Source organism: Euleptes europaea, chromosome 6 (genome assembly GCF_029931775.1).
Source record: "Euleptes europaea isolate rEulEur1 chromosome 6, rEulEur1.hap1, whole genome shotgun sequence".
Taxonomy (NCBI): Eukaryota; Metazoa; Chordata; class Lepidosauria; order Squamata; family Sphaerodactylidae; genus Euleptes; species Euleptes europaea.
In genome coordinates, this window is record NC_079317.1 from 33,767,068 (window position 1) to 33,795,057 (window position 27,990).

At 44.4% G+C, this 27,990-nt stretch overlaps 2 protein-coding genes across 2 annotated transcripts in view; one reads left to right on the forward strand and one right to left on the reverse strand.

Moving 5' to 3' along the window:
- LOC130479078 (metallothionein) overlaps positions 1-27,990 on the reverse strand; it is a 118,900-nt gene that overhangs the window by 8,590 nt on the left and 82,320 nt on the right. The window lies entirely within an intron of this gene.
- SNW1 (SNW domain containing 1) lies at positions 166-27,976 on the forward strand. The gene is made up of 14 exons (XM_056851381.1): positions 166-232; positions 9,927-10,080; positions 13,448-13,609; positions 19,162-19,257; positions 19,339-19,445; positions 20,062-20,166; positions 20,259-20,328; positions 21,313-21,378; positions 23,540-23,656; positions 23,916-24,057; positions 24,513-24,609; positions 25,866-25,983; positions 27,087-27,253; positions 27,686-27,976. The coding sequence occupies exons 1-14, from the start codon at positions 219-221 to the stop codon at positions 27,882-27,884; spliced, it is 1,614 nt and encodes a 537-aa protein (XP_056707359.1). The 5' UTR covers positions 166-218; the 3' UTR covers positions 27,885-27,976.

Below are 27,990 nucleotides of genomic sequence, written 5' to 3' on the forward strand. Positions count from 1 at the left end.
ACGCCTTAATCCCCGCACATCCATTCCTCAAGGTCTGACGTTCACTTCTCAGAAGCCCCGCCTACCCGCCCGTCTGGAGCGCTTCTATCCAAGCGTGAGAGCCTGGGAAGCGCAGAGACTACAACTCCCATAACCCCTTGGGCTTCAAAACCTGCGCAGTTCAGGCTTTCCTTCACGGCCGCGGGGACCTGTGAAGAGGAAGAAGAAAAGCAAGGAAGATGGCGCTGACCAGGTCGGTTTCGGGGCCTGGAGTGGGAATCCGCTAGGGAACGGAGGCAGGCTGTCGCCTCTTTCGTGGGGTCCGCCCTCTTTTCAACCCATGTTCCGTGTGTTTATTTGCCGTGTTCAGTTGAGAGGTGGTTTCGGCGGCGGAGAAATGGCGCCGTGGAGGCCTAGGTGGATCCGGGTATTTTCCTGAGAAGTCGGTCCGCACGTTTCATGGCCTTAGTGGACGGCGTTCCCGCTTCTTCTCTGCCCCGCCCCGCAGCGTTAGGTGTTGGTTTGGGGTGGTTTCTAGCCTGGTTTGGGTGGAGGGCTGGCAGTTCTGTGAAAGTAGGACGGTGTTTGGCTGCCCATTGTAAGTAGACGGAGGCCATTATGTTCTAGAGGTGGCTTAAGTTTGGTCTGGCGGCCCCTGCGATCCGAATAGGATCACCCAAACTACGTGGATGCTTAATAGAATACACATTTTGCAAAGGGGGTACAGTTTGTCGTGAGAAAGAGCTGTTCATACACTTGGGGATTGCAGCGTGAAGAGCGGTTTCTCCTGTGCGAACGGGCCGTCGGAGTAGGGTTGCCAGGTATCTCTCTGCCACCGGCGGGAGGTTTTTGGGGCGGAGCCTGAGGAGGGCGGGGTTTGGGGAGGGACTTCAATGCCATAGAGTCCAATTGCAAAAGTGGCCATTTTCTCCAGGTGGTCTGATCTCTGGAGATCAGTTGTAATAGCAGGAAATCTCCAGCCACCACCTGGAGGTTGGCAACCCTACATCGGAGAGGGAATTGTCATTTCAACCCATGTTGTCTCCGACAAAGTGCTTTTTCAGTGGAGCCCGTTCACGCCCACATTTGCTGGTTGTGGGAAGCAGAATATGAACCTGTGTGTACATCTTTGTGTGATGCTTAGGCTACTTGTGCAAGGATGTATGCATGTCATGTACCCAAGTGGAAATACGTAGAGGCATAAATCCTGTGTGCCCTGAACTGGATAGGCCAGGCTAACCCAATCTGGTCAGGTCACAGAAGTTAAGCAGGGTTGACCCTGGCAAGTATTTGAATGGGAGACCTCCAAGGAATACCAGGGTCATGACATGGAAGGAAGGCAGTGGCAAACCACCTATGAACATCTCTTGCCTTGAAAACCCCATCATGGGTCACTATAATCAGGGAGCCAGTGTGGGGTAGTGGTTAAGAGCAGTGGTTTGTAGCCGTGGAGTCTGATCTGGAGAACGGGGTTTGTTTCCCCACTCCTACACAGGAAGCCAGCTGAGTGACCTTGGGGAAGTCACACTCTCTCAGCTTCACTCACCTCAGAGTGTCTGCTGTGGGGAGGGAAAGGGAAGGTGATTGTAAGCCCGTTTGAGTCTCCCTTAAGTGGTAGAGAAAGTTGACATATAAAAAACCAACTCTTCTTCTCTCTTCAATAAGTCAGATGTGACTTGACAGCAACAACAACAAAAAGTCATACTCTCCTATGTGCTCTGACTTAGGGTTGCCAGCTCCAGGTTGGAGATTTGGGAGTGGAGCCTTGGGAGGGCAAGGTTTGTAGAGGGAAGTGACCTCAGCAGGGTATAATGCCATAGAATCCACCCTCCAAAGCAGCCATTTTCTTCAGTGGGACTGATCTCTGTCATCTGGAGAGCAGTTGTAATTTTGGGTGATCTCTAGCCCCCACTTGGAGGTTGGCAACCCTAGTTCCCCTGGAGGAAATGGCTGCTTTGGAAGGTGGAGTCTATGGCATTATAAACTCTGAAGTCCCTCCTATCCTCAAACTCCACCCACCAATTCTCTAGAAATTTCCTAACCTGGAGTTGGCAACCTTCCCACCCAACAGCCAACCTACCTTTACCCCTTTGTCTTAAGCTTCCCCCACCCCCAGCAGCCTCTACCTAGGAAAACTGTGGCCAGGCCTAATTAAGTCATGCAAGTCAGGTGGTATCAAGTTACCCAGAGGTTGCTGCCAGGCCTAAGTTTGCCAACCTCCAGGTGGAACCTGAAGTTCTCCCAGAATTACAGCTGAACTCCAGACGACACAGATTTTATCCCCATGGGAAAAAATGGCTGTTTTTGAAGAGTGGGCTCTATGGCACTATATCCGGTTGCAGCCTCAGTGTTGCTTAAAGCTACAAGCTCTCCTTTTATCATTTTTGGGGTTTTTAAACCCCCCAATATTTTTTTGAAAGATTTCAGATTTTTCTGCAAACCTGGGGCCCTTTTCAGGTTTGTGGCTGCACCAGCTTAGCTGTCTAAGTTGGATCGCTATTGACACTGCAAGCCCTGCTTCAGAAGGGTTGCCTCCCTTGAGTGCACTTGCAGAGTTGGTGACTGTTCTTAGAGTCTCTGCTTCCTTTACATGCCAGCAATTTCCTGACATATGGAGTGGAATCTGGAACTACTGGCCTCTTTTCTGTTTATATAGGTGTATGGGCCCAATGATAAACACACATGGCAACTTAATGAATGGAAGCAATCTCTGTCTGGGTAGAACAATGCTCAAAATATTTTTGTAACAGCCTTGTTTTTTATTTTACTTATTTACAAGATTTTACCCTGCCTTTCTGCCATTATCAGGGCCACCAAGGCAGCCAACAGCTTAAAAACATACTTAATAAAAACACATCTTAAAAATCCTTAAAACCAAACAAAACACATCATTGAAACAATTAAAAGCAAAGCTAGAAATACATATACAAAAACATCAAAACAACAATTAAAAATAGGGCAAGAAGGAGGGATAATTGAAGGAAAGTCAGATGAAACACAAAAGTCTTCACCCAATGGCAACAGAAGGGGACCGACGAGTTTCCCTGGGGAGAGAGTTGCAGAGTTTTGGTGCCATGACTAAGAAGGCCCTCTCCCAGGTTGCTGCATGGAAGTGCAAAATGAGTTAATCACAGATGATCAATATTTAGCTAATGTTCCCTGGCCCATCAAGCAGCATTCGCCAGATCTCTCAGCACTAAGAGGAAGATAAAGCATTTAATTCCAATAAAATGGGGGGGTCTTAGTCCCAGAAATGGGTTTATCTCCTGTTCTGGATGGTATTGCACTCCCCACAAAGGAGCAGGTTCATAGTTTAGGGGTGCTACTGGACCTGGGGTGACTTTCACTACCATTGGCCCTTCCAAAGGAGGTTTTTAATCAGAGGCTAGATGGCCATCTGTCAGCAAAGCTGACAGCAATCCTGACAGCAGTGCTGATTCTATGACCTTAGGCAGATCATGAGAGGGGGGGCATCTTGGCCATCTTCTGGACATGGTCACTGAGGGTGGAGGGGGAGGTAGTTGTGCATTTCTTGCATTGTGCAGGGAGTTGGACTAGATGACCTTGGTGGTCCCTTACAATTCTATGATTCCTGGGCGGGAAAGATCTTGCCACTGTAGTGTATGCCCTGATACTGTTACTACAATGCACTCTACGTGAGACTGCCCATGAAGATTGCCTGGAAACTACAGTTGTTACAGAATGCTGACTGGAGTGGGTGATAGGCACCATATCACTTTAGTCTTATTCCATTTATATTGGCTCTCAGTTTGCTTCTGGGCTCAATTTAAGGTGCTGATACTGATGTTTAAGGACCTATATGATTTGGGCTCAGCATGCCTGAAGGCCTGCCTTCAACCATATGAACCTACCTGTCCACTCAGATCACCTTTGGAGGCCTTGCTTTAGGTGCCCCCACTGGCTGAGGCTAGAGAGGTGGCAACCCAAGAAAGGGCCATCTCGTTAATGGTGCCAAAACTTTGCAACTCCCTCCCCACAGAAATGTGTCTTCTCTCTTATCATTGTCTTCTGCAAGTAGGTGAAGACCTTTTGTTTGTTTGGTGTGCCTCCAATAACTGTTACTGGCCCTCCTCCCTTGTTTTGTTGCATTAAATGTTTTTATTGAATTATTTACATTTTTATATACTTATTTTAAAGCCTTTTAATGTCTTAAATGTTTTGATGTTTGCCACCTTGGGGACTCTATTTGCATGGAAAGGTGGTATAGAAATGTTTTAAATAAATAATACTTGTATCACGAAGGGGGAAATCCCTATCTTTCTTAGAAAGGAATTCATTATATTATTTTTAATAAGAATAAACTAGTTGTATCTGGACTATTTGCTTCCTTACATATTTGATGAGGAAAGGAAAAAATGCAGGTGGGGGACACACAACTACTACAGGAATTTTATAAACCACTGTAGCTGCGTTCTATATATATTGAAGAGACAATGGCTATATTATGAACTGGATCAGCTGTATAGTGGAATTCTGGGTTCATTTTCAGTCTTCGGTGTAGCCCCACATGTGGGCCTGCGCCTGCGCGCAGGCCTGCTACCGGAAACTTTTCATAGCCTCAGGCCTAGACTGGGGATGCCCCTCCCCTTGAAGCAGGCAGGCCTGGCTTCCTGCCGACCTACAGCATGCTTCCTGGGCGGGGCATCCCCTCCCTCCTCAGTTCCTTCTTTGCCGCCGCCGAGAACAGACGTCTCTAACAAACCTCAGTGCATTTCACTTTCGTTTCTGATAGAATTGTGAGTCTTCTCCTTAATCCAGGCTGCCTCTCAGGGCTTCCTGACCAGCCTCTCTCCCCTGTACGGGAGTTTTTTCCTATGGAAATCTCGGTCCCCTCGGTCAAGTGCCGAGGGCCTGGAAATCTCGGTCCCCTCGGTCAAGTGCCGAGGGCCGTTATGGCCTCCAAGGCCCTCTTTAAGCGATGGCTGCCACCCGGGGCTGCCCGGCCAGCCAATGGACTTCCTCTTCTGCGGTCTGAGAATGTGTCTGGGCGAACGCCCACTGCACAGCTGCTTGTAAAGTATGCCAATAATTCACTGCTGGAGCTCGCAATGTCCGCGCTACGCGCCTGAAGGCCAAATTGTGGAGAAGAGCCCTACTAGCTCCTACTTGCCCGCTGGATCCGAGACGCCCCAGCGGCCCCCCTCGGTCCAGTCGGTTCCACCGGCTCCGACTCATGGATCCAAAGAGCCCTGGATCCGAGAGCCCTGGATCCAAAGAGCCCTGGATCCAAAGAGCCCTGGATCCAAGAGCCATGCTTCCGGTCACCATGGATCCGATCACCATGGATCCGAAGACCCCTGGATCCAAAGAGCCATGGATCCTAGAACCATGGATCCAAAGAAATAGGATCCAAAGAACCATGGATCCAAAGAACCATTTATCCGAGAAGCCATGGATCCAAAGAACCATGGATCCAAAGAACCATTTATCCGAGAAGCCATGGATCCAAAGACCCATGGATCCTAAGACCCCTGGATCCAATCACTATGGATCCAAGGAGCCATGGACCCGAGAGCCATGGATCCAAAGAGTCATGGATCCGATCACCGTGGATCCAAGGAACCATGGATCCGAGAGCCATGGACCTAAAAAGCCATGGATTCTAAGAGCCATGGATCCGATCACCATGGATCCAAAGAGCCATGGATCCAGCTCACCAACCTAGCCTTCCTCCATTCAAGGCCTCGGCCTCGGCCTCTGTAGCAAGCTCAGAGGGAGTGTCAGAACCTTCTCCGGAGGAGCACATGGGAGACACTGAAGCCATCTCACCTTCTGAAGACTTACATCTCCAGAGCGAGCAGATGCTGCGCTTGGCAGAAGCCCTCAAGATTAACATCACAACCTCTGATAATAGGCCCAAGGACAGAATCCTTAGTTGCCTCTACCCAGACACTCCTGGAATAGTGGTAGGCTAGTGTGGAAAGGATAATAAAATAAATAAATAACCAGCCTCCACCCCTGTTTTTGCAAGGAAAATAGAGGATCCTTACAAGCAGGACTCTGTGGAATCCCTGACCATTCATCGCATCAGGAGAGATGCGAGCGGGGCAGGGGCATCACTCCACACTTGCTGACATGGAGAACAGGAGGCTTGACTTCCTGGGCAGAAAATCTCATACCTCATCTGCCCTGAGTTTCAGGATCGCCAAGTACCAGACAATCATGGGGGGCTACCAGCTGTTCCTCTGGGGAAAAAGCCGCTCCCCTTCTGGAACCCCTCCCTGAGGAGGCCAAGTCAACAGTTAACCTAATACAGGCCGAGGAGGACCCCCCATTAGGGGGAGACACTGTACTCGCTCCTTCCACCACAGAATTCTGACAAACATAAAGAAGGACAACCAGACAGCCAGATCCCTGGGGGTCCTACCATACAACAACCCTTCCCGTGAGTGTTATCAACCACGTCACCAGGGCTTTGCTCCTCCCTTCTTAAAGGGCAAAGGCAACAATGCTTTCAGCAGCTGTGTCCTCAACAGAGGCAGTACCAACAGCCATGTCACCAGGGCCAGTCGTGAAAATGCAGGCCAATCACAGGTAGAGGCCTGCCACCAACCCTCTTCTGAAAGACAGCAGCAGTTCAGTTTCAGTCTCAGTTTTCACTCACCTTTAGTGGCATGATGATCAGCAACAACCCACTCAAAGTTTCTGACTGTGTCTGCAGGCCATCCAAGAAAGCTTTCAATTTCTTGACAGACTGGCCAAATTTTGTGATTGTTGGAGATCCATCTACATGGACAGCTGGATCCTGAGAGTTGTCATGGAGGGGTACCATTTAGAGGTAAATTTCCCCCCAGTTGTTCACATCATACGTCTATAAGAGACAACCCCTTTCCCGAGTTTGGCCCACAACTGCAGAAGCTACTGCAGCAGGACGATGTTCAAAGGGTCTCTCAAGATCACAAGATCTCAAGGTTGGAAGAGACCACAAGGGCCATCCAGTCCAACCCCTGCTATGCAGGATCCCTCAATCAAAGTGCCTTCGACTGATGGCCATCCAACCTCTGCTTAAAGACCTCCAAGGAAGGGGACTTCACCACCCTCCGTATAGGATGTTGTATGTTCTCTTACCTTGACGATTGGCTTCTCACGGCAGACACCCCAGTCGCCCTTTCCAGACAGAGTTGGTGTGTTAACAACCTGCATTAACTTAGATCTTGTGGTAAACTGGATAAAATCCAAATTGGTCCCCACCCAAAGAATCCAGTCTGTAGGAGCTGTCTCAGGCTCTACTCTTAACAACATATCTGGCAGGAGTGTTCCAGAGGTGCAGACACCAGCTGGTGGTATGGATTCAGAGATTGTTGGTTTTGAGGGCCTCTACCCCGGCCGTCACTCTCCAGGCCAGACTCCACATGAGAATCCTGCAGAACTGGGTTTTACATACTTTCAACCAGTTCTGTCACTCACAATCCCATAGGTTGTCTATCCCTAGGACAGTTCTCAGGTCCCTGGATTAGTGGTTATCAGAGTCCAACCTTCTAACCGGTTCCCTCCATACAGGGTCGCTGGAAAGGATTGCAGGGAAACATGCATATCAGTGTGCTTGACCTGCATTCAATCTGTTACCTCCTTCATGGATATTCTCAGGGGCTCGGGAACATTGGTGCAATTGGACTATACTCCTGTGGTCTATTATGCCAACAAGCAGGGGAGTACAGGTTCGTTTCCCCTGTGCAGAGAAGCCCAGAGAGTATGACAAGTGACCTTGGAAAACGACATTTCAGTAGGAGCCATCCATATAGCAGGCATTCACAACATCTGGGCAGACAGTCTCAGCTGAGAGTTCCTCACGAGCCATGAGTGGGAGCTCCAGGACACGCTCCTGCTTTCCCATTGTTCAGTTATGGGGCTTCCCACAAGTCGATCTTTTCGCCTACCACAACAGCAGGAAGGCGGAGAGGTTCTGTTGCCTAGCGGGTCACGACCCAGAGTCACTATGGGACGCCTTCCAGATACAATGGTCAGGCACCCTCTTCTATGCATTCCCACCCTTCGCCCTCCTGTCAAGGGTCATAGGGAAAATCAAGGCAAAATCACACATCTTGTATCCTAATTGCCCCCTTCTGGCCCCACCGGATGTGGTTATCAGAGCTGCTCCACCTAGCGGACCACAACTTCAGGGAACTTTCCAGGGCCCCAGATCTGTTCCGCTGGGACACTCTCATGCATCACGATATAAATTGCCTCCACCGAACAGCCTGAAGGATAGAACCCAGGGCATAGGTTTGTCCCGGCCAGTCAGAGTGATTCTCTTACAAATCAGAACACCGTCTGCCAGATACTTCTATGATTTGAAATGGGAAAGGTTGAGCACTGGGTTAGCTCTAACAATTCCTCAGTGTTTAACTGCCCATTACTACTGATTCTGGTTTACCTTCTAGACTTAACCAGACAGGTCTGGCAGTCTCATCTGTCAAGGTATACCTGGCTGCTATCTCAGCCTGCCATGACAAGGTTGAGGGGTACACAGTCTCCATATACCCACTAGCTAAACGTTTCATCAACACTTTCCTCCGGCACTGGAGATTGCTCCCCAGTGGTCCTTTTTCATTGGTGCTAGCAGGACTGATGCTCTCCCCCTGTGAACCCTTAGCTACCTCTCCAGTCAATCTACTGTCAGCTAAGGTATCATTCTTGATAGCAGTGGCATCCACTAGGAGAGTGGGAGGACTAGCTGCCCTCAGGATTGATAAGCCTTCTTAAAGATCTTTGACGAACGGGTGGTCTTACATCCCAGCCCACTATTTAAACCCAAGGTGATTTTCAGTTTTCACCTAACTCGAGAGTTTGTGGTGCCTGTCTTCTTCCCAAACCCGTCTTCGGAAGCAGAGAAAGCATTACGCACCTTAGACATGAGAAGGCAATCTTATTCTATATAGACAGGACAAAGTACTTTAGACATTCCAAGAGCCTGTTCATTTGCCACCAAGCCCCAAGAACAGGGAAAGCAGCTTAGGCCCAGTCCGTTGCAGGATGCGTGGCATCTGCTATCAGGTCTGCTTCCAAATCAGCAGATACTCCATGTCCTTTAGGAGTTAGGGCCCACTCTATCAGGGCCCAGGGATCGTCGGCAGTTTTTATAGGAAGGTCCCTCTAACTGACATCTGCAAGGCTGCGACTTGGGCGAGCGAGGAGGTACTTGTGAGCCACTACACCATTGACCTGCTAGCAAGTAGAGATGCAGAAGTTGGCAAGTGGCCCTTCAAACTCTATTCCAATAGACCGTCACCCACCTCCTGGTGTATATAGCTTGCTAAAATCCCACATGTGGGGCTGCACCGAAGACTGAAAATGAAAACAGAGTTGCACTTACCTGTAACTGCTGTCATTGAAGTCTTCGGTGCAGACACACATCCCTCCCATCCTACCCCGCTGTCGGCCTTAAATAAATAAATAAATAATTTTAAAAAGAAAAGAAAAGAGAAAGAAAGTACACCTACATGGGTCGGCGGCGGGCATGGAACTGAGGAGGGAGGGGATGCCCCGCCCAGGAAGCATGCTGTAGGTCGGCAGGAAGCCGGGCCTGCCTGCTCCAAGGGGAGGGGCATCCCCAGTCTAGGCCTGAGGCTATGAAAAGTTTCCAGTGGCAGGCCTGCGCGCAGGCGCAGTCCCACATGTGGGGCTGCACCGAAGACTTCAATGAACAGCAGTTACAGGTAAATGCAACTCTGTTTTCCTCAAAGGCAGTCCAAGTCCAACACAAATCCCCAAATATAATGAAGAGCAGTATCCTCTCTAGTTGTAATTGTCTCCTTTCTGGAAATGTCAGCATTACACCAACATTCCAGGTCACTTCTGATAAAGTATATATCAATGGGAGGACAGCAGTTGCATTGTGAAGTCTGGAATGGGATTATTTCATACTGCATTGTCTAATGTTGTGTAGAATGGGGTGCAAATGTTAATTTTCTTGCGTGTGCCTTCAGTTTTTTACCAGCGCCAACCCAACTATCTCAGGACCAGTTAGAATTGGAAGAAAGAGCAAGATCCCAAAGGGTGAGACAGACTGCGTTGGTATCATCACGAAGGGAACCTCCCCCTTATGGTTATCGAAAAGGATGGATACCACGAATGTTGGAGGTAAACAGAACTGTGCGCACACCAGTCTTGACTAATGGGTTTGTTTTAAAAGCTGAAACCTTCTCTTTGGACATGTATCCTCTGCTTATTCTAGTAACTTTGTCTGCTGCAGTCACTACATCCTGCTTAAATATTGTAGTGTAGTGGTGGCATTATCTAAAACAACTGTAGCAATGGGACTAGAAAAACGTCTGTGGAAAGTTTGCATTTATCCTCTTATTTATGGGCTCCCCGGAGCCATCTAGTTGGCTGTTGTGGGAAATAAGATGCTGCAGTAGATCTGCTGTAGGTCTGATACAACAGGGTTGCTCTTTCATTAAACAAAGAACATTTTATAGGGATGGATTGACGTGCACAAAAGCATTAACATTTATAAACTGCATCAGCCAATACTTGAAGCAGAAACTTAGCTCTGTCACAGGGATAAGTATGCTAGTTATTCAATTGGGACATGGTTTGGGGAGGGGGAAAATGGTTTTAGAAGTAGCAATAATTGTGGAGACAAAAAGACTCCAGTGGACAGAGCAGGCTTGGGCAGTTCATAACCCATCAATTCAGTTTAGGCCATAGCCTATGGCAAAACACCAGAGACTATTCTGATAGATCTGCTGCTTTGGGACTGCAAAACCAGGGGATTTTAAGCATCTGGAATGTTAATATAAATGGTTGGTTGACTTTGTTTAACTGGGTGGTTGCTGGCCTCAGATCTGTTGGACTTTGTTCTGGGAGACATGTACTGCAATCCTAAACAGAATCACACTCTTCTGAGTCCTTTGAAGTTCATTGATTTAGATGGGTGTAACTGCTTAGGATTACTGTGTTAGAATCATGCCACATCTGCACTATGAAATTTACATACCTTTGAGCAAGAGCCTACAAACTGTTAGAAACTTTGCCTGTGTCAGCGTCCGGGTCCCCCATACTGGCGTCTGGACAACTTATGCCGGCGTTTGTGGCCACAACACCTTTTAGATGGTGTATCTCCCTTGCAACCCTGTGAGGGTTGCACGGATTTTTTGCGCAGGGAGGAGGTTTCGGCAGGTCCGAAACCTCCTTTGGTAGCAGTGCAGCCACGTTGCCTCTGTAAAGGAATGCGATGCAAAAATGCACTATAAATGATTAGTTAAAGTATTACAAACCTGGCTAAACGGTATTGTTGGAGCTCTACAAAACATGTGATTGTTTCCAAAAAGAATGCAATGAGCAAAGTTTGTCTCAACAGTTACCATCTTAAAATGTGTGTATTTTTATCATCTCTTGTTGCCTCAATTAGAACCATTGTTTTGCATTATAGAAACCTGTATTTTATGTTCCAAACAGCTGAGGCTTCAGAGGCCATTGGTATTTTCTTATGCCTCAAGTTTTTAGAAATGTAGTAGAATGGAAAGTAATTAAATAGTAGGCTCTATTAAAGTAGTACTACTAGTGCTTAGGAAAAACATATAAGGATCCTTGTGAAGTGCATATCAAAACTTACAAATGTTATAAATCATCATTTCTGTACTCCTTGTAGTGGCTTAGATCCAGAGGGACGCATGGTTTCTACAGCTTGCTTATGAGAACTGTTCAGCTTTCCCTTTCTGGGGCAGCTCCCTGCAACACCATCACCCTGAAAAGATGTGCCAGAGATTGAGCATAAGCACCCCATCAGGCTTAAGCCTTGCACCAGACAACATAATCACATCCGCTTCGTGTGTGTGTGGAAATGTTTTGCATTTGCTTCTCTGGATCTGTGCCAGTGTCTTGAAATCTGACGGTGGTACTATAAATGCTGTGTGGTCTGTTCTCTGTCTCTTCCTGGGCATAATTCAATTATCAGCATTTTTACAAAAATTAAGTTTATGCATTGCTTGGAACACTGGTTATTTTTTAGACAAACCTTAAGCTAGGTGGTATTTATTTTAAGGTATTTATGGTTCACCTTTTTTCAGGAATGCTCAATGCTGTTTTCATAAAATGAAATATCGGATACAGTCTCATTTACAGTGCAGTGACTGTTTAAGTAGTCTTTTGCTAAACATCTTTGAAACACGAACCCTGGAATTTCTTCATAAACAATATTGTAACTGCTTGAACATTTTGAATACCGTATTTCTCGCTTCATAAGACGCACTTTTTTCCTCCTCAAAAGTGAGGGGAAATGTCTGTCTTATGGAGTGAATGTGTGTCCCGAGACGGACCCTAGCCCGGTCCATCCGGGGCAAGAGCCGAGCAGCCCGGACGGCCCGCAGAAGCCGGGGAAGACCAACCGGCTGGGCGCACCGGAACGACGCGAGCAGGCGTTCCCCACCCTGACGGCCAGCTGGGAGGCAAGCGGGGCCGCACAGAGCCAGCTGGGCGCGCCGGAACAACACAAGCAGGTGTTTCCCGCCCCGACGGCCAGCTGGGAGGCGGGCAGGGCCGCACAGAGCTGGCTGGGCGCGCCAGAACAACGCGAGCAGGCTTTCCCTGCCCTGACAGCCAGCTGGGAGGCGGGCGGGGCCTCACAGAAATGGCTGGGTGCACCGGAACGACGCGAGCAGGCATTACCCGCCCCGATGGCCAGCTGGGAGGCGGGCGGGGCCACACAGAGCCTGCTGGGCGCGTCGGAACAACAGAGTGGAGGCCGAGGAGGAGAGCGGTCAGGAGTCCTGTAGCTGACGTCAGTCAGAGTGAGAGACCCTGGCTTCCACGGAGGAGGAGAGCGACTCAGATTTTTTCTTGTTTTCCTCCTCTAAAAATTAGGTGCGTCTTATGGTCAGGTGCGTGTTATGGAGCGAAAAATACGGTAATTGCATAGAAAATATTTACACTCTGAAAATAAACCTCAGTGATTGCAAGTGAGGTTAATTTATTTATTTAGCTTATTTATTGTCTACCTTTCTGGGATTCAAGGCAGATTTTTTTCTCTTTCTGTTCTCTATGATCAGACAGTATAGGACATCCAGTGAACAATGCAGTAGGGCCAGGAGTAAAAAATTGAATGACAAGTGAGCAACAATATAATCATACAGTGTTAAGACATCCAGTGAACAATTGGAATTGGAGTACACATTGGAATTGAAATACGAGGAATACAAAATTGAATGACAACGCCTAGGACCACAGCTATCGTAAAGTGGCATCCAGAAAACTTTGTACAACTAGTGCTGTGTGTCTGAGAGGGCTTGAGTTTCCTTGAGGGCACCTTCAGAAGCAGTTCATGATATAGTATGGCGGTGGAGGCTGCTGTTCAAAGTCAGAGGTCCCACTAGGCATACCTAAAATAGCTCTTTGTATTCCAGCTGTAGTTGGGACCATCTGGGTGTATGTTCCGGTATTAATAAATACTGTCTTGGTGCATCTCTTGCCCATAACCCTAATCACCTCTCCTTTTGTTTTTGTATAGGATTTTGGAGATGGAGGTGCTTTCCCAGAAATCCATGTTGCTCAGTATCCCCTGGATATGGGCCGAAAAAAGAAAATGTCCAATGCGTTAGCTGTTCAAGTGGATGCAGAAGGAAAAATAAAATACGATGCTGTAGCTCGGCAGGGTCAGTCAAAAGACAAGGTAATATAATGTTCAAATGCTTACATTTGAAGCAAGCGTTAAACGAGATGGAGCTATTTCCATTGAAAACTGGAAAGTTCTTGTCATAGGTGCTGAAAGAGTCACCCTGAAGTCTAATAACAGAGGAATAGAAGATGAACTCTCTAAGAAATAATATAGGAGCACATTCCTAGTGTCTGCACATTAAAGAGGAACAGAATGAGAGGTAGAATCCTGAAGTAGTAGAGTGAGCTGTATTGCTTCATGTGGCAGAGATGAGTGATCTCTTCACCTGTAGTTTGAAGTAGCTCAGTAAGTTTTACCACCTTAGAATTCTCCCATCTCATTCTGCTTCAGCAGGTTTTGGGATCTCTTCCCCAAATGATTAAGTTGTATTCTTACAGGTAATTGCTGCCTACCTTTCTATGCTGGTTGCCTATTTATTCTGTCTGCCATTGATGCTGTTTCCCTGGGTCAAGGGAGGCAGAAATCAGTATCTACACTTGGCCAGTCACAGGAATAGTTCCTGTACCACTACTCTCCAGGAAGCCAGCTTTGGCAGTAGTGGAGATTAAAGGTGTGCACCAATTTTATGGGCCCCCGAAAAATGGAGTTACACTGAAAATGTAGTGCCTCTACCATGACCCCCCCCCCAGACCTGCAAAGATTTCCTATTGACTAAGTCCATGAGGCTGGGGGGGGGGGCATAAAAAAGCTGAAAAGATGTGGCTTTTTCCGGGTTTCAGCTTTTTGGCTTTGTTTAAATGGCGTCTTTTTCAGTTTGGCATATTGGTATTCACACCTTTAGTGGAGACTGTTATCCTGTCACCACATTAGTCTGTACACAAGCTGTGTTTGTTTTGCTTTAGATTTAGGTTTGTCTTAAGCCACAGTGGTTCCCCAGGCAGTTTATAGTAAAAACAAACAAATCAAGTGTAGTAAAAGTGAGTAAGAATAACCCAGCCAAATAGCAGCAAAACCATCAGAACATGTAAAGCAATATCAAATAAATTGCTGAAGGCACTGTGAAAAAATAACTGTTCGTTCTTTCCAGCACTCCCTCTCGTTCTACACAGTTTGGCTTCTCCCCTTAAGGAATAATAGCCCTGTGAGGATATAAAAAGTAAAGAGTGCTTTACATGGATTTGCCTTAGTACTGTGTAGCTTGAACTGCAGATACCTGGGACAATTTCCGTTCACCCCAGCTGAGTGGCAACTCTCAAGGCAGCTTCAAATGCATATAATAGAATCATAGAGTTGAAAGGGGCCATCCAGGCCATCTAGTCCAACTTCCTGCTTATTATTTAACCGTGGAGTGGCGATTCTGACCTATGGTGTGTGCTGTGAGCATGAAAGCGGGATTCTGTAATGTGGTGAGAGAAACAGTAATGAATCCAGATTAGTTATTCTGGCATAAAATTATGTGCAAGGCATATAAGGTGGAGAGAGGGCATCAGCCAGGGTTGCAAGTCATTCTTCACAGAGAGATGAGACATCCTCCTGGCCCAGTGGGGACAATAGTTTCTTCCCTTGCAGTCTTGACACCTGGAGCGCAACCTCCATGGTGTAGAACTGTAATAGGAAATTACTGAAAGAGCCACAAAAGTTTCTTTTCTGCACATCAGTTTAGACTTACCTGTTTGCCTTGAGGCAATTGTTACTCTCTGCAGGTGATTGGGCAAGTGGCTAATTGCAAGTCTGTCATTACCAGGAAGGCAACCACATTGCACCATGTTTACTGCAGCTTCTCTAATAAATAGAGCTAGGATTCATTATCTGCTATCTTGTTCGGAGCTTGCTCATTTTAATTTTGAGAACTCTCCTCTTGCTGCCTGGGATGTTTTGAACTCCAGGTGAACTTGGTTCTTCATGCTTTGAAGTTCTGGGTGGATTTTATAGTTAATTACCTGACAGAATATTGCTCTTCAGATGTCCTTCACTTGTCTTGGTGAGATCTAGTGTTATTGATACTCATTTAAAGGATTGTTAATTTTGGAATACCTGGATGAGAATCGGTATATGATTCATGTGTTAAATTATTATTTGGGCTACAAGTCTGTTGCTTTATAGTTAGGCAAATACCATAGAATGTAGGTCTGCTGCTTAGAGCAATACGTGCTGGGCAATATTTTAATCTTTGAATAATGTTTCTACATTAGTTGTTTTGCTGTGTTTTAATTTTTGTAAACAGCTTTCTGAATGATTTCTAGTGAAGACCACTATAACATAGAATCATGGAGTTGAAAGGGGTCATACAGGCCATCTAGTCCAACCCCCTGCTTAATGCAGGATCAGCCTAGAGCATCCCTGACAAGTTTTTGTCCAGCCGCTGCTTAAAGACTGCCAGTGAGGGGAAGCTCACCATCTCCCTAGGGCCTAGGCAATTGATTCCACTGTTGAACAATCCTTTAAATAGCTGTGTTCTAGTGCAATAGGCTTTTACACATCTGTGCTGCTTCAGCATCCCTATAGAGGATGCTGAGCGGTAAAAAAAAAAAAAAAAAAAACCTTTATGTGGTTGCTGAATTGAGGCTTTGGTATTTCTTGAAGCTGAAGAAAAAAGCATTATAATTATGTTCTTAAAATTTCATCTTTTTAATTGTTTTAACTAAAAAAAACCTAGTCACAAACAAACACAGTAAGTGTAAACTAGTTACAAGTAATTCCTTCATAATGAAAACACATTAAAACAAAAGTGTTTAATTTCTTATCCCTGTTTTGGAAATTAATAAAAGGTGACCTTGACTTAGATCCCACAAAATCATTCATGCTGCTCTTTCCTCTGCTGTGGTGTTCACTTCCTCTGCCTCTAGCACTGCTTTGTGCATAAAATCAATGCTTGTCAAAAAGCCTTGATGTCCGTGGAAGTGCTAGAAGCATTGGAAAGCCTCTGCAGAGAAATACATGGGGAACATTATAGTATGTGTTAATTAATTGTAAATTAAATCCGGTTATATAAATTGGGGAGGGCAGGCAGCATGGTATAGTCTGATCTTGGAAGCTAAGCAGGGTCAGCCCTGGTTAGTATTTGGATGGGAGACCACTAAGAAATACCAGGGTTGCTGTGCAGAGGAAGGCAATGCAAACCACCTCTGTTAGTCTCTTGCCATGAAAACCCCATAAGGGGTCACCATAAGTCGGCTGCGACTTGATGGCACAATACACATACACATATAAATTGACCCAGTAAGATGCAAATGTCAGGTTAAATAGCAGTATCGAGTTGTTTTTTATTTGATCAAATGCCTTCTCTCAAAATGCTGTATTTGCACTCTTACTTGCTATCTCGAGCTTTTATCTTGGCTGTTTTTATCTTTCTCACGGATTTTATACGGGTATGGTCTGAACAGCATGGTGTAGTGATTAAGAGCAGTGGACTCTAATCTGGAGAACCGGGTTGGTTTCCCCTCTCCTCCACATGAAGCCTTCTGGGTGACCTTGGGCTAGTCACAGTTCTCTCCGAACTCTCTCAGCCCCACCTACCTCACAAGATGTCTGTTGTGGGGAGGGGAAGAGAAGGTGATTGTAAGCCGCTTTGAGGAAAGTGAGGTATAAAAACCAACTCTTCTACTACTACTGTTTTCCCTTCTATTTCTATAGGAGGATGCAGCTTGAAAGATTCTAAACTAGGGTTCAGCAGTATAGTCTGCCTTGTCATTTTTTCACCTTTAGAAGATACCTGTAGTGACTCCACCTTAGGTTAACTAGAGCTGATATTTTTTACAGAAGGCTCTTCGCATTCTTTCCAGCAACAGAGTTTCAAATTCTGACTGTTTTAGTTTCTAACTCGTTAAATTGGTTGAGATAAAATATCTCTTCATTTGAGATACAGACTCCTTTGAAGTTCTATATTTCCTCATGATTTAGTTCATAGCAATGTATCTTCCTTCAATAGTTACATCCCAGTATCTGGTTAAACTTTAATTAGAGTTAAAAAGTAAGGCTAAACTATACATTATATTATTGATCCTTGATCAGTTCTCTCAACATGTGTCTGACCCCAAAAAGCAGCCAGCAGGAGGTAGGTGATACAGATCAGAGCCACAGTGAAGAGTGAGGGGTTAAATCTGCCCAGCTTTCGTGTTTTTTCCCCCTCAATTGAAATTGCCATCAGGTGCTGCAAAGGATGCAGAAATAGACAATAAGATTTGAATTTTATTTGTCCATGGTGTTGAGGAGCTGTAATTACCTAATACTATAAATTGTCTTATATAGTAGCTTGAAAGCATTTTGAAGGAACAAAGAGAAAATAAAGCCATTGTTAACTCTGAAAGAGATAATATTTCATAAGGGCTTTTAAAAAGATCCATTAAAAAGATGCTGTGGGGGGAAGATGGTTCTTCTACCTCTTTCAAAATGCAGCATTACCTGCATTCAGACATCATGACAGACTTCTGCTTGTAACAGGCACTAGCACAACTTGTTTGTTGTGTTCGCTCTCACAGAACGCTGTTGAAAGTTTCCTGGTTTGGAAAGTCTTCATTTAAAACTCCAGTTTCCTATACTATGCAGATGGCCTGGGCAAACTGGTTTCCTCCCCATGGTTTTTAATCCTAGTTTAGAATCCTGGTGTATGGGGAAGAAACAAACACTAATGTGCCCAGGGTTCAGACATCATAGAAAACCAGTGCTTGATGTAAGAGTTTCTCAAAGAGAGCCTCGGTTGGTGCGAGGGTAGGGAGGGTGGGAGCACAGCAAACAAACAAGGTTCGTGCCTGTCATGGGCAAACAGACATCTCTATATGGCTTTAACCAGGGTCTTTATTTTTCTTAAACCTCCAAGGTTAATATAAATAAATAGACTCATAGCTAACTTTAATATCACATTCAGTTCTGTATCCCCAGAAACTTGAAATTGTTTTGGTTATGTGTGGTTTTGACAGTCTCTTTGGAGAACTATACTGAAATATGGGAATCTGTTTGGAATTTCTGGTTAATCCAAAGAGGAACACTGGTCTGATTGGGAGCCTAGAAGCCAGCTGCCATGATGGCTTGCTTAGCTTCAGCAAATCACTTGAATGCGCTTTGTCATTTTCTCCAGTTAAAGAAAGCATACCCTTAAATTCCAAATGGATGAAAAAAATCCCAGGTAATTGGTCCTCTGAAACTAGATTCTAATTCTTTGAAAACTCTTTTTTTTCCTAGTCCTATGTACGGCTGGCCCTGACCTGGATGGCCCAGGCTAGCCTGATCTCGTCAGATCTCAGAAGCTAAGCAGGGTCAGCCCTGGTTAGTATTTGGATGGGAGACCACCAAGGAATACCAGGGTTGCTGTGCAGAGGAAGGCACTGGCAAACCACCTCTGTTAGTCTCTTGCCATGAAAACCCCAAAAGGGGTCGCCGTAAGTCGGCTGTGACTTGATGGCACTTTACACACATTCACGGCTAGCACTTTAAATTTGTAAATATTTTTTTCAGCTTTGTTTTAGATACACTTAGTATTTGGCACTTACAGGATCTGTTCCTTATTAGAAAACTAGTATAGATGGGTTTTGTTTTTTTTAGACAGCCCAGTGAGGCACTGTGTGTGTTTTTGATTCATAATATTAGCCCTTTACAATGCTGTATTTCAGGTCATTTACAGCAAATACACGGACCTTATTCCAAAGGAAGTTATGAACGTTGATGACCCTGAGTTGCAAAGGCCTGATGAGGAAGCCGTCAGAGAGGTATTGTGGCCAGCGATGCGCGTAACTATTGGAGCCACTTGTGTCTTGTTCCAGTGTTTAATGTAACATTTCTGATTGCAGCTCACAGAAAAGACTCGATCAGCCTTGGAAAAATCCGTCTCCCAGAAAATTGCAGCAGCCATGCCAGTCCGAGCAGCTGATAAACTAGCTCCAGCTCAGTACATCCGGTATGGGATTCTTTTGGGATTGTTCAAGGCCTTTTGTGTACACATTTTAATGCAAGACTTCTTTGCGAGTCTAAAAGCACAATGATTATCTGAGGGCATGAGCAGCTACACCTTTGGTAAGACATTATTGCTGTTTAATGAAATGTGATGATATTCCTGTCACAGGGAACATGATGTTCTTGGCTATATAAAGAAAACTCTGTGGCTATGGGTGTTTTCTTCTTGGCTTCCCCCCCCCCCTCCCTGGTTATGAACTTTCCCACAACAATTATATGGTGGGTCTTTCTAACCCATAGATAGTGAATAGCGCAATGTTTGTGAATTACCTTCCAAGTTATAGATCTGGAATATAGGGCATCCAGCTGGAAAGGCATTTACTTGCCATGCCTGGTAGGAATTGGAACATCTCTTTCTGTTCTGTGACTGAAACATATTCAGAGTGTGCACAGTTAACACAGTCTCCCTTCAGTGATTTTGTGTATTAATTTCTGCATCCTCTTTTTGAGTTGTATGTTTGGCACTTTCATGTGTCTTAGCAGGCCAAATAGATGAGAGGAAAGGAGTGAGGTATGTGGTTTCTGTACTGACAGCTGGATCTTGTGGTTGCTTTTGTCAGGTACACGCCATCACAGCAGGGTGTGGCCTTCAACTCTGGTGCAAAACAGAGAGTCATTAGGATGGTGGAAATGCAGAAGGATCCCATGGAACCACCAAGATTCAAGTGGGTACCTGAAATCTATAGTGCTTACGCCATAGAGGGTTGGGGAAACAGGGATTTCAAAGCATTGATTACGTTATGTTTTCCTGCATTAGGATTAACAAGAAAATCCCTCGTGGGCCGCCGTCTCCTCCAGCTCCTGTAATGCACTCTCCCAGCAGAAAGGTAGAGGCTTTACACATGTCCCCCTTTTTTATTTTGTTTGGTTTTTATACCTGGAAACTACCCCACACAGGTGGTGTGATAACATTGAGTGGATTGTTTCAGGAAGACATTGTGTTGATGGCCTTTGGTAATCTGTCTTCCCCTGTCTCCAGGAAATCATAAGTATCACAGCTTCAGACAAGATGTAGAAGGGGTGGACTTAGACCCCCAGTAAAACTTTTCTTTTGTGGCAGCTTTGGTTGATCTTGTTTTGTGCTCAGGATCTAACTGATGGGTAGGATCCAGTGGACCATTTTCAAAGACAGAAGGATTTCTGTCCACAGAGCACAACATTTTGCTCCTGCTGCAGCCCAAAATGCCCCTGCAGGGAAGAGGCAAGAAAGTCACTCCATGAATGGAAATGTTTCTCCAGAAAGGCTTTGTTGCATCCAAATCGATTATGACTTTTGTGGTCAGTTTTTCTGTAGTTCAAACTGGCTAGTAAAATTCAGGGTGGGTTTATTATTCCACCCTGTAATTTGTGGTTTGGCTTGCTTGCTTGAGCAATCTGGAACTATTTCCCAGTAGGTGCCTTTGTTCCTGTTAAAGGTTTTGGTGAGTGTGGCGTTGTTTATAGAAGCACACAATGTCCATGGGGCTCCTGCTTTCTGAAGGAACTTGCAGGAATGCCTTTGTGATTAAATTGAATTGCCGGGGCAAGGGGTGCTCCCAGTAGAGGACCAGGAGTTTGCCTGGAAAATTTTCTAATTCCTCACTTAGAAGTTTCTGAGAAGAGCATGATATCTGGATAATTTCTTTTCTAGTTTTAGCTTCACGGGAGATACAACCTGAATGCATGACAGTTGCCGCAAGAACAGTTTTGCTGGGTGTTTCATTGACGCTTACTACAGTTGACCTTTCCCAATAACCCTGCCACGAAGTTTCAGAATGGGGTGGAAAATCAATTGGTAAAAATCTAAAGTCTTTTATCTTTCCTTTGTTCAGATGACCGTGAAGGAGCAACAAGAATGGAAGATTCCTCCTTGTATTTCAAACTGGAAAAATGCAAAGGTAATTAACTTGTCAGAATGTCCTCTCAGATGTTGCATCCTGCTGGGAGATTCCTCAAAAATGTAATTTGAATATGTTACTTTGAAATCTCTAGAGCTGAGTAAACCAGATGCTTTCAAAATGGGATTGCAATAACATGGCTTAACTGTTCTCTATGCATGAGGGCTGCCAGTTTGACAGGAGAAAGAATATGCCAAACAGTAGATTGCTGCTTTTCAGGGATCAAATGTGTTTGAAACTGCTATAATATTTCCATAGTAGGGCATGAAACCTATTTGATCTTGTGCTCCTAAACCTTAAGCAAAAGAAACTGCTGCATCACTATAAATACTGGCTTAGACCAGGGTGAATTGGATTTGGGTCCACTTAGCCATGAAACATATACCATAACCTTGGGTCAGACACATGCTGGGGTGGATCTAGTGGTACACAGATGAAAGGACTTCTGTCCAGAGACCAACCTTTGCTGTTCCCCTCTCCTGTAGCAACCCCAAACTGCCCCCAAAATCCTGTTCCTGAGAGAGAGAGGAAACCCCCCAGGAGCAGGATTTTGGAGACTGCTTTGGGCTGCCATGGAAGGGGGAAGTCATGCTCCAGCTGGATCCACCCCACTGTTGATGAGAAGAGCAGCAATCCTGAAGGCTGAGAGGATAACATGGAAGAGAAGAAAGATGCAAGCTGATTTGGGTTTTTAATTGTTGCTTTTGTTTTGTATGTATTTTAGCTCTGCTTTTAATTGTTTTAATTATGCTGTTTTGTGCAGGTTAATGTTTTTAATGTGATTTTACTGTGTATGTTTTAACTTGTTAGGTGCCTTGGTAGCCCTTGTGAGAGCAGAAAGGCAGAATATAAATTTTGTAAAATAATAAATAAAGGAAAGAAGTAAATAAAATTAGAACAATAGCCCATCTTGGTCAACATCCAGTTAATTGCTGGTTGAGTGAAGAAGTACTTTATGTCTTTACTGAATCTACTGCCCATCAGCTTCATTGGTCTTGAATTCCTTTGTTTTGGGGAGAGGGAGAAAAAGTTTTCTATCAGCTTTCTCCACCCCATCCATAATTTTATAAACCTCTGTCATTTATAGTCATCTTTTATCTGAACTGAAAGACCACAGACTCCTTAGCCTTCCTCTGTAGGAAAGGTGCTCCAGCCCCTAAATTATTTTAATTGCCCTTGCTTTTGTTTTCCCCAGTCAAATTTACCTTGCAAAATTAGGGTTAAATGGCTCACACAGGATGCTACCATGACATACAATATAAAACTCTGGTTCTTGTTTGTGCCTTGTTAAAGTAAACTTCTGCATACCTCCATTTGCACAGATAACCCCCTTGCTGTCTGAGCTCCTCATCTGAGGGGTATGATGTTGAATATGAAAGCTTATGCCACAAATAAGCCAGCCTGTAGCTGCCACCACTACCTTTGTTTCTTTCTAAGCAAGTGTGAATGTCTTCTGACATGCAAGGGCCCTTTGTTGTCTTATTGAGAGAGAAAAGGGATTTTGGTGGTTCGGTGCTTATATGGAAACGAGGGCAGTGATAAACGTCTATGGTTGTTTTGGTCATACTCCTTTTTTAACGCTTCAGTTGTGAGTTTTACCAAGACAACATCACTTTTAAACAACATTAAATACACTAGCACAAGTGCAGGTATTTTATGTAAGAAATCCATGAAACCTTACTCAAGTACAGATTTCAAAGAAATATGGTCACTCTTTCCAAACCTAAAACATAGGTTATTCCCATTGATATCTAATGTTGGGATTGTAGCTTCACTCACAGTTCAGGTGGGACTGTGAGAACAGCCTGTCCAATTCGTGTAGTTGCCGATATTCTCGAAAAATATGGAACAAACACTGGTTGGGGGTTGATAATATATCCTATACAGATAACAATCAAGAAATGTTAGCCTGAAATCGAGGGATGTCATCACTGTCGTTAGCTCTACAAATTAGGGACTTGGTTTATATTGCAAATGATCATAGGCATGACAGTGAAGATTTTATTGTTAAGAAATAGTCTGAGCCAAAAAGCATTTAGCATACCTATATAAGAGCAGGTCCTCAGGAGCATGGTAGTGATGAGTGAGGATTTGGGGCAGCTTTCCTAGCATAGTATGTCCCTTTCTGGTGACTAAGTGTCTTATCTGTTTTTCACTCCAGGGTTACACCATTCCATTAGACAAACGTCTGGCTGCGGATGGCAGAGGACTGCAGACTGTTCACATTAATGAAAACTTCGCCAAGTTGGCTGAGGCTCTCTACATTGCTGACAGAAAGGTCAGATTTTTATTCTTCAGTGTGGGACTTTCTGGATAATTTATTTCCATAGAATAAATAACAGCAGCAACCCTATAACTTTCAGCCAATGACTTAGGAATAGAAAATTATGTTATAGTAGGGCAGCATGGACTCTGCACCCGAAAACTTCTGGCTGCTTGAGTTGTGTGCATGGTTTTACATTACCACTTTTAGTGGGAGGCTCCACAACTACTTCTGCTGGTCCTTACGGCCTTGCTTTGCTCTGAATCTTGTGCAGGCTCGTGAAGCTGTAGAGATGAGAGCCCAGGTAGAAAGGAAGATGGCCCAGAAAGAAAAAGAGAAACATGAAGAGAAACTCCGTGAAATGGCCCAGAAAGCCAGGGAGCGAAGAGCTGGAATCAAAACCCACGTGGAGAAAGGTAACAGCCCTTTTATCTTCCTTCTCTGTCTTCATAAAGATTCTAGAGATTTTTTAAAACTTGGGTTTAAAAAGTTTAATGTTTGAACACTGCCAGAATCTGCAGTTACCGGGAACTGTGTTAATTTATCTCTCTGTCTCTCAAAAAATCTGAAGTTTTTTGCATGCAGGGTGCTTCTTTGTCAAAGAGTGTGTTTATTTGGAAGTAAGTTCCACAGTTCAGTGGTGCTTATTCCCAGGGGTGTCTCGGATTGTGACCTTAAGCAACTTTTGATGGCATGCAAGTGCAATTCTTAGTTTATATAAAGTTACTAGGCCAGGAAAAGCCACTGCAGAGTTCTGTACTAGTATTTTGTCTTCTGAAGATTGAGTCCAGTTGCTACCTGATACTGATTGCTAAATAACCCATTTAGTGCTAGCTGTGCGTAATTTTGAATCTTAAATATACCCATACAGAGGATGGAGAAGCTAGAGAACGCGATGAAATCAGACACGACAGACGGAAAGATAGACAACATGACCGGAATCTTTCTAGAGCAGCCCCTGACAAGAGGTAAGCTGGGGAAAAGAATTGCTTGTTTAGGGTATTCTGAAGTAATATACATACAGAGTTAATCCAACAAATAAACATCCCAATTACTGGTTTTGAGTACTCCATTAGTATGCCCCCAAAATATATTCCTGTAACACAGTGACTTCCTCAAAAATATGTTGTGGCATACTACTGTGTCAAGAGAGTGGTAGAAGTATGCCTTGGAAAATATCAGCTCCTGCTGTGTTGTTTGAAGGAAAAGTATTTAGGCAAAGTGGCCTAACAATAGAGCTTTATACTATGCACAACTTCTTGTAATGCAACCCAACTCTTTTGAATAAAGGAACTATTTATCTGCTCGAAGGCAGTGGGACAATTGTGAAATCGGCTAAAAGGCAGGATTGCTTAAAGTCTAAGGCCAGGATCTAAAGAATAACAGAATTTGTCCTATGAGCTTGAAGATGCCATAAGGGCCATTGCAAACTGTTTTTGAAGTCAAAGGGAGTTTTAAAAAGTTGGTTGTATAAATGGGGGTAGAAGACTGGCTAACTTTGATCTGGATGGCTCAGGCTATCCCAATCTTGTCAGATCCTGGAAGCTGAGCAGGGCCTGCCCTAGTCAGTACTTGGATGAGACACCTCCAAAGAAGTCCAGGGCCGCTACGCAGAGGCAGGCAATGGCAAACCACTTCTGTTCGTCTCTTGCCTTGAAAGCACCATGGGGTTGCCATAAGTTGCTGTGACTTGACACTTTCCACAGCCACCAGAGGGTTGGTTTTTGGAAAAAGTCAACTTCCACTGGGCTGTGCCAAGAAGCAAGGGCTTATAAGGCCTGGACAGAACATCTCCACTATAGCTCTTGGACACCCATATAGGCTTTTTCAGTTGCTCACTCAGTCCCCATGTTTTTCCTCTGAAATGGAAAGCAGTGTCTATGTGGTTTCATTCAGTTTTGCCACAATAATAAATACAGTACAAAAACCTGTTGTCTTACTCATAATGCCTGATTAAATTCCCCTGTAGGTCTGTCTGTTAAGTTGAATTTCAGAAACTGTTTTCAAAGGTCAGTTTTTTAAGTGATTACTACTTTAATTCAGATTTCATTTTAAAACAGGTTGTTTAAATTAGGGGGGAAATAAAACCTCTCTAAAATACATCTGGCCAAAACGTCAAATGACTACTCTTTGCATCTTTATTCTGAATAGGTATGAGCAGTTTTTTCTCACAAAGATTTTAATTTTTGGTATCACTGTACTCAGTCTCAAATCTTTAATTTAGATCAAAGTTGCAAAGGAATGAAAACAGAGATATTAGCGAAGTAATTGCATTGGGTGTCCCCAATCCTCGGACATCCAATGAGATACAATATGATCAGAGGCTCTTCAACCAGAGTAAGGTAAGTAACTCCTTCACTTATTTTGTGGAGCTACAGTGAAGCAGAAAATTTCAATAATCCCTGCTGCTGGGCATAAGTCTTAAACTTATGTTCTGTCCTGCAGTGTCTTGCCAAAATGTGAAGACCCCCACATTTTTTTTCTGATTCCCCAAGCAGTTTATTATTCAAACCTAAGTAAGTGTGTGGTGGTTCTGACAATAGAACTCTGCCCATAACTGCCAACAATTCTTAGAACTGCATGTTTGCAGAATTAGTTGGAAGGAGACCTGTGAGAAGTTCCATCAGTATGGGATGCAAGCTGTCTCTTCATCATAAGTGTTTAGAGAAGAGAGAGATTGGGCTCAGAGGATGCTCCTGCTACCTAAGTACATTCTTCTTCACCCTCCTGCAATCTGGTTGGTAGATCCAGGAAACCCTGGGGGGATCCAGCACTATGTCTTCCAATGTGTATTATCAAAAAAATACCATCTGGGATAACTGGCATGCAAATTTTAAATATTAAGCCATTTTGATGGTCTTAATAGAAATGCAGCTTGTAAATCTAAGGAGGGACTGTGGCTCAGTGGAAGAGCCTCTGCTTTGCATGCATAAGGTCCCAAGTTAAATCTCCAGCATCTCCAATTAAAAGGACCAGGTAGTAGGTGATGTGAAAGACCCTGGGAATCTGCTGCCAGAGAGTAGACAATTCTGACCTTTGTGGGCCGATGGTCTGATTCAGCTTCATGTGTATTCAAAGCAGTGTATTGTACAACCCTCATTAGCAGAAATTAGGGCAGAAAGCTGGGGGTCATTTCAGCTTGCCAATACTATTCTGTAAGTTTGGCTGGCCTGTGTTGATCTTTACTAATTCTCTATCCTCAGATATGGAAAGCTGACTAATAGCAGCAAGTTGTTCTATACGGAGAATATTGGTGGCATAATAAGTATTGTAGGAGAGTCATTGTTTCAACACTTGGTAGCATGTTTTTGGTAGTGATACCCAAGAGCGATGTGATAGAAGTTTCATGTACAACTGGGAACTGTTCAGATTCTGGTTATAAATCAGTGATGATTTAAGGTATATTTTCAGTATAGTACTGCTGACCACTTTGGTGTTTTTCCAGGGCATGGACAGTGGCTTTGCTGGAGGAGAAGATGAAATTTATAATGTCTATGATCAGCCTTGGAGAAGTGGTAAAGACATGGCTCAGAATATCTATAGACCCAGTAAAAATGTGGATAAGGACATGTATGGTGATGATTTGGAGGCACGAATAAAGTCTACTAACAGGTACATATGCTTATAAGGATTTTCAACTTGTTCATAAATGGCCTGGAGTTAGGGATAAGTAGTGAGGTGGCCAAGTTTGCAGAGGACACCAAATTATTTCAAGTGACTTAGATAAAAAGGGATTGCAAAGAGCTCCAGAAGAATCTCTTCAAACTGGTGGAATGTGCATTAAAATGGCAACTGAGATTCAATGTGAGCAAGTGTAAAGTGATGCATATTTGTGGAACTGGCTGCCAATTTAGAAGGCTTTGCCAGGGGAGTGGTCAAATTCCCCAAGGACTGGGCTATTAATAACTACTAATGATGATTATCTGTTCCATTCACTACCATAGGTAGCTGGTTGGCGACTGTGTGAACAGAATGCTAGGCTAGATGGGCCTTCCATAATTTACTAACAGTGCTATATCTACTGTTTGTTTCTTGTCATTACAGGTTTGTTCCTGATAAGGAATTTTCTGGCTCAGACCGCAGACAAAGAGGAAGAGAAGGACCAGTTCAATTTGAGGAGGATCCTTTTGGTCTGGACAAATTCTTGGAGGAAGCCAAACAGCATGGGGGTTCAAAAAGGCCTTCTGACAGTAGCCGTCCAAAAGAACATGAGCACGAAAGCAAGAAGAGAAGGAAAGAGTAAGGGCTTGTTCTTCTGGATAAACAGACTGGATTCAAAATTAAAGCAGGCTATAGGGGAATAGTTTTTACCAATTGACAGCCCTATATTGTGGATCCAGAACACCATA

What these genes read in the sequence shown, in the direction of transcription:
- SNW1 (XM_056851381.1), top strand. An exon ending in TGCACTCTCCCAGCAGAAAG is followed by an intron (nt 20,329 to 21,312) that starts GTAGAGGCTTTA and finishes TCCTTTGTTCAG; the next exon opens with ATGACCGTGAAGGAGCAACA. An exon ending in GGCTCTTCAACCAGAGTAAG is followed by an intron (nt 25,984 to 27,086) that starts GTAAGTAACTCC and finishes GTGTTTTTCCAG; the next exon opens with GGCATGGACAGTGGCTTTGC.